Here is a 7,223-nt window from a genome sequence, read left to right as displayed (position 1 = left end):
TGTTGAAAGCGCCATATAAATGCAGTCCATTCACCATAATTTACTCACCCTCTATATATATATACTTTCGGAAGTTTCTTATGCCAACCAAGGCTGCATTTATTTATTTTTAATTATTTAAAAATGTAATTTTTTCCTCTGATGGCAAAGCTGAACTTTAAGCAGCCATTACTCTCACACGATCCTTCAGAAATAATTTTATATGCTGATTTACTGCCCAAGAAACATTTATTATAATTTTCAGCGTTGAAATCAGTTTTGCTGCTTAATATTTTTGTGGAAACTGTGATGCAGTTTTTCTGAATTCTTTGATAAACAGAAAGTTCCAAAGAACAGCATCATAATACAAATCTTTTGTAAGAATATACAATTCTTTCCTGTCACTTTTAATCAATTTAATGTATTCTTGGTGAATAAAAGTATACATTTCTTACTGATTAAAATCTTACTTACCCCAAACATACATAGGCTTTAGGGAATGTTAACTGAATGCACAGTGGAATGGAAAAACGTGTTCTTTGTGAACGCCCCCTTAGTGGTGTTTACTATCCAACTCACACTAGCAAACACAAAACATTAAAACCACTCCGAACATCTTAGCAACCACATAGAAACATCCTAGTGTTGTTGTGGTGAGTTTTTCAAGCAAAAACACTCATATTTGATTCAGAAAATGTAAAAAACTAGTGAATATCATTATAATAGCAAAATGACATGAAATAAGGTTACAGAATATTCCCTCAGAACTTAGGAAAGAGAGGAATCTGTGGAGCAGGGATTTACACTGTACATGTGTGTGAAGCTTGACAATGCTAAAGCTAGATTTCTAAAACACTGTTCATGATTTACTCTGCAAAACTAATCTTAGAGGCGCACACACACATACACATAAGGCCACAAGGCAACATCATACATTTAAACATTTGCAGGCCCATTTTGTTCCTCTGCAGCAGTGAAATTTGAATTAATTAATGATTAAAGATGTTTCCTAAAATCAGCAAGGCTCTCTCTCTCTATATATATACTATATAAACGTATATAAGTCAAAAAACAAAGAAATATACAATTAAGTGAGAATGAAAGCTAACCACATCTTGAATAAGCACACTCTCAGAAAAAAAGCTGTCACTGGGGTGGTACCTTTTCAAAATGTACACTTTTGTACCTTTTAGGTACTAATATGTATCTTTATGGTAACAATATGGACTTTTAAATTACAAAGTTGTGCCTTTTGAAAAGGTGCCGCCCCAGTGACCACTTTTGTACCTTTTTTTCTGAGAGTGTACCTTATTTGAAGACCAAATTACAGCAAATAATTAGTTACTGTGCTAAATACAGAACAGAGGTCTCATTTTAGAATTTTTTTAATTAATATCACATAAATGAATAGACTAATTAATGATAGGGTAATGACAAGTTAGTGATAAATTAATACTAAATTAAACATTTTCAACAAGTATCAAATTACTATCCCTTAGAGTATTCACTGTTATTAAAGTATTTCTTTACTACAGCAACACTTGTCATAATTAGTCTGTTTTTTGTGCTCCTCACCTGACCAGCTAAAACATCTCAAAAGTTTATTGAAACATGCTACAGCCTTTCCCTGTCAACACTGTTTTTTCTTGAACAGGACACATGAGTGGCTTTAATGCCCCCTGAGGATATCTGGACTCCTGAAGTCAGATTTGTTGACATGTTCCCTTCGGCCCATGAGGATCATTCCCTCTTGAGCAATTAAAGTGACGGAGCACATGATATGACAGTTCTGGAATTTCCAGCAGGAGAGTGACGGGGGGAAAGAGGGAAAGTCAGCAGGGGCTTGTTAAAATGTGCCTGAGAACAAAGCTTCACATTACACAGATGAGTCAGTGCTGGCGTTAACATTAGCCTGAGAGCAGCAGCCCGTGCCCGGATCCTGTCGGAAATACACGTGCACTCCAGGACTGAATCAAGACCGTGCTGCTTCACAGTTGGATGCCATGTATACCAAAGATGCAACCTTTTAAAAATCACCTTAGGTGTAGCATTGATCAAAGCAGCAGGAGGCGATATTCTACCCAGATATTAGCACTTGCTGTGTAGCATCTCACGGATGCATTTATTGATGATGATGATGATGATGATGTGCAGGTTGCACTGTACAATAGATAACGATGAAACAATGAAAATCACAAAATGAGCACAGACACAGTCAACCAAAAAATGTTGGGTCTAAAGGTAGGATTGCGCAATAAATTATAATATAAATCTAAAACACGGCTCAAAGATAAGAATGGCTGGCTGGCCTGGAGCCAGAGAGAGAGATTTTTGGGTCAGCTGAGAAAACAGGGGTTGACACTCACTGGTCCTTTCAGGCTAGTTGTGCAATGCCACCGAAAATCTGGCATTCATTGATCTTGTACATCCATTTATATGCCTTGCAGACTTAAACATTTGGTTTTCTGAGATGTATTCTACATATTGATCTGATCATGATTTGTCACCAAGATATTGTCAAAAATGACTTGATAGTCTTACTGAAAGCATCAGTAAAAATGTGTTGTAAACTACATAAAGTTGTTAAACATGCAACTTAATGCTTTTTTTTATTTTTTATAAAAAATAATTTTGTAAAATATACATCACAAAATAAAAAAAAAGTACTGGAAAAATTATTCACATTTTTGGTTATTCTAACATGGGAAGTCCATGTTATTGAATCCTGTAAAATATCTCTCAAATTCTAAAGCTACAATAGATATGACTATTAGCATAAATACTGTTAAAATTGAAAGAGTTATTTCCATACCACCTGTGGCACCAAACTGAACTGTTAAAATAAGCACGTTTCCAAACCTGTTTTCTCGCAAATTAATGCGAAAGGAAAGGAGGTAAATGGGCCACGGCTGAGACTATGGAAATAGATTCATTCATTCAAATACATGGGGATACACATTTACAACAGACTTTAATGGACTCAAGACAGAGCAGCAATGCACAAGGTGGCCCATTCACATGTTCATGCTTTTCTGATGCTGGTTAATGGTGCACATGGCTTGCAAGTGATTGTTTTAAAGTCTTTTTACAAAAATGAAGACATAACTACATTATGGTTTTAAATTACAACTGTCCTGTAAAATAATTAAATGAATATTTGATCATTAAAGGTATAATATTTTTTTCTTTTCTTTTCTTTTTTACAAGGTACAATACTAACATTTATGTCTTAAATTCTTAAATGTCAAATGTTAAAATCTTCAAGCTTTTATTTTGGCAGATACCACGAGTGAAATGATGTAAAGTTCTATCCACAGAAATGTTGGAAATTGTGTGAATGTGTAAAAGTGAACCTAGCACCCACTCAGCTCCCCATTAAGCTCACCGAACATACAGAGATGGAGTTTGTGAAGCAGCATTTAGTGTGAATTGAGGCGCTGAAAACACTCTTCATTGCACAAGAGACTATATACTTGAATACATTTTAGCGTTTGATTTTATAATCACACTAAGTTATTGTGTGAGTGCTGTATGAAGGCAAACTGACATGGTGACACAGACAAAATAAGGTTTGTAACCTTACTGATTCTATAAAAAAGTGGGAGCATCAAAGACACTGGAGAGAGAGATCATCTAGATATAATAAAATAAGATGTGCTAATTTATTATATGGTGAGAAGCCAACCATACACTTCACTGTTTTTATGAGAGTCTTACATCTTTTGGACCAGCGGTGGGAGTTTAAGGTTTTCGAGTTCTATGTGCCTTTATTGAGTTGAGCTTGCTGCTGCTCCTTTGAATCCTCCCAGGGACGTGGGCCACGAATGTTTTTCCATCCATCCAAATCCAAATCCTTCAATTTCTATAGAAACAAAAGAGATTACATTATATTCAATTAGTATTTTTTCAAAGCCACCAATCAAATGCACTATCAAACATATCCAGCAATGTAATGGCAAATGCCAGTTCTCAAAAAGCTACATAGAAATTTACAGAAAATGCATTGAATGACTAATCAAGTTGTTGCTAATTTAATAAATGGCCTGAATGCTAAGGCATGTTCAATAATGTTGTTGAAAAAAATTGTCACAAAATCTGCATTTATTTGATAATAAATACAGTAAAAATGGTTAAGTTGTGAATATATTTCTAAAATTAATTTATTCCTGTGATGGCAAAGCTGAATTTTCAGCATCATTACTCCAGTTTTCAGTGTCACATTATCTTCAGATATCATTCTAATATGCTGTTTTGATGCTCAAAAAACATTTCTTATTATTATGAACTTTGAAAACAGTTATGCTGTTCAACATTTGTGTGGAAACCATGATAGCTTTTTTTTTTTTTGATTCTTTGATGACTACAAGTTCAAAAGAGCAGCATTTATTTGAAATATAAATATTTTGTAATGTTATAAATGTCTTTGCTGTTGATCAACTAACTAACAGTAGTGTACTTAGTTAACAAAAATGAGTCAGCTAGAGCAGGCCGTTTATTTGTTTTATGATTCATGTTGGAGTCAATGTAAGATCTAAAATAAAACAATTAGGATGAAGCATGAGTTAAAGTGGCCCTATCATGGGCAATGAATGGTTCATATTTTGGTTTTGGGAGTCCCCAACAACAGATTGACATACATGCAAGGTCATAAAACAATTTCATTGTCTTACAATATGTTTTTTTTTCTTATTTGCTCAATGACTCCCAAATTATTCATTTAACGATTCATTTTTCCAAACCTTTCCTTTGCGTGGTGCTTATCTGCGGCAATTGGTCCAATCAGTCTCATTTCCATTTCATCATGATGCTTTGTGTACAGCATTATGGGGGAAACAGCTATTTTTTACATTTTCATTCAAATCAACGCAAAAGGAACAGCACGTGATGTGCTAATGTTTTATGTTGACGTCCACATGCAACGGCTTGGGATTCGTTTTAAAAATGACTTGTTTCAATGATACAGAGTCGACTCTTTTATTTAAGAAACAATAACTTTATACAAGGTGCACCTCAAGATGTAAAACTTTGCAGTGTGTTTTCATTCACACAGAGCTTTGTTACCCTCTGCATGAAAGGTAATTTTCAAAAATCCATAATGGGGCACTTTAATATTTATCATCTAATGAACAGCTGTAAAGTGGTTTCTTGACTAAATTTCCCCGGTTCCACTTGAGGACACTTGTCTACTACTTTCTGCTCTACTACTATAGCAGAAGGTCAGATTTAATGGCATTGTAACTTCTTATAATGGCAGTATGGCTAAAAATAAAGTTTTTAAAGTCAAAGAGAATCACCATTGCAGTATAATGACGGTCTGTTTTTGCCGTGCTGTTAAGACTAAACGGTTAACGTAAGTAGACATTTTCCATCCGAAATAACTTCCAGCACGTTAATTACAGGGTCAGTCTCCCTGGAGAAACCTAGTGACACGTGTCCTGCTCAACAAACTGTATAACATAATTGCGATTATAGTTCCTGAGTCACCCTGTGTCAGGAACAAAACTGCACTGACTGCATTTAACAAGCCAGATGCTTAACAATTAGGCTACCACAACCTCACTAGCGAGTATATGTAACTTCCAATCCACAGCAAAACAGCAGATGGCTCTATAAAACATAGCACTATAAAATATTAGTACACACACACACACACACACACACACACACACACACACACACATACACACATACAGATTCTTCATCTATTCATCACTCATTCTCTCATCACCTCATACTCTTCCTGAAGGATGGCTGACTGTTTTTTATTGTTCACCCGTGCTTCCAGTGCAGGGTCCAGCTAAAACAAACAAAGAAAAATTAATTAAAAAAGAAATTAACTATGATAATGTTTTATTGTACAGCATAAATGGGTTCTGGCTGAAGTTCTGACAAGTTCTAACACTTGGCATGTACATGAAAAGATTACATGATGATATATTTTAGTCTATTAAGATTTACATACCTTCTTTTTGATCTTCTGTGCATCATATCTAATCTGAGTGAATTCTCTCAATCCAAACGACCCTCCCACAACCAGCAGCTTCAAACAAACATTACACGAGCAGAAATATGAGCACTAGGCTGTCTCATTATGAGCTGGCTAAATTATTGATTTTACAAAAGCACAAAGTTGACAACAGTGTTTAACATAGAAAAAGACAACTTGTAAAATATATTCCACATCGAAAGATTGTGATGTCATCATTATCAACAATAACAATAAAACAAACAATGCGTGTCAAAATCTGGAACCTAGGACTGAATTTTCTGAAAATATATAATATTTCTTGTCACTCTATCCTATATTTGTTTTATTTTTTCATTGTTTAGACATCAATGACTTGATTTTACTATTATTTATTAAACCTAATCTAAATATTTCTTCACTTGACGATAATGAATGACAGCTCATCCTGAATACAAACAAATTTTAAAGCGCTCACCAGCATCGGGATCCCATATTTCACTGTCCTGTTCTTTTGGAGTTTACGAACTTGACTCCACATGTTTAGATCAAGTATTTCATTCTACAATTTCACATTATCCAGAATAAAGTCAGTAGGACATCATTCAACATGGCTCACAGGACGCCGCCATGTAAACCCGATGGTACAGCATCATATTGCGTCCGTGTAGAACTAAGAAATAAGTCACTGGTTCCACTTTAAAAATGAGGGATATATATTAAATTACTGTGTGTGAGAATTACAACTGAAAGCAAATTTTCTCTTAACTTTATATTACAATTATAGTATGAAAATTAATCTTTGTCATAGAAATCAAATTTCTAAATACATTTATCAAGGAGCTTCAAACCTAAAAACATAATAAAACTCAAGAAATCAAAACAAGACTTTTGTGGCTTTTAGTGCCTATCTGTTAGATTTGAAAGCATCTATTTCTACAGTATATGCCAATGTGCTCTCTAAACGTTGATATAATGCTCTTTTCCTGTGAGGACAGCTAACATGGAAAACAAATGGTCACAATCGAAGCAGTTGAAATTAATAAATCTTTTCCTTTTCTTAGAAAATTTAGTTATTTTCATGGTGTTTGTTAGTACTGTATGTCACAGGTCAAAGAACACACAGAGCCAATATAGCACATCAATATCTCTTATCAATGTATTTTTGCAGCTAAGTGAAATACATTTTGTACATTATCTGAAAATATAGGATTTCTTATATGTTCTTCTACACTTTCACGTTTCTTTAGGAAATATATAGCAACTTTAATTGAAATAT

At 34.3% G+C, this 7,223-nt stretch overlaps 1 protein-coding gene across 2 annotated transcripts; it reads right to left on the bottom strand.

Annotated features, from left to right (window-relative positions):
* Nucleotides 1–352: 352 nt before the first annotated feature.
* On the bottom strand, nt 353–6,600 carry LOC113112488 (cytochrome c oxidase assembly protein COX16 homolog, mitochondrial). 2 transcript variants are annotated; one of them, XM_026278114.1, is made up of 5 exons: nt 6,423–6,600; nt 5,942–6,019; nt 5,708–5,776; nt 3,697–3,841; nt 353–2,139 (listed from the first exon to the last, which is right to left on the bottom strand). In XM_026278114.1, the coding sequence occupies exons 1-4, from the start codon at nt 6,483–6,485 to the stop codon at nt 3,737–3,739; spliced, it is 315 nt and encodes a 104-aa protein (XP_026133899.1). In that variant the 5' UTR covers nt 6,486–6,600; the 3' UTR covers nt 353–2,139; nt 3,697–3,736. The 2 variants fall into 2 exon arrangements, with proteins under 2 accessions (XP_026133899.1, XP_026133898.1); XM_026278113.1 differs by lacking the exon at nt 353–2,139 and having other exon boundaries at nt 2,639–3,841.
* Between the last annotated feature and the right edge of the window lie 623 nt (nt 6,601–7,223).

Source organism: Carassius auratus, chromosome 13 (genome assembly GCF_003368295.1).
Source record: "Carassius auratus strain Wakin chromosome 13, ASM336829v1, whole genome shotgun sequence".
Lineage (NCBI taxonomy): Eukaryota > Metazoa > Chordata > Actinopteri > Cypriniformes > Cyprinidae > Carassius > Carassius auratus.
This window is presented reverse-complemented; position numbering and strand designations above follow the sequence as displayed.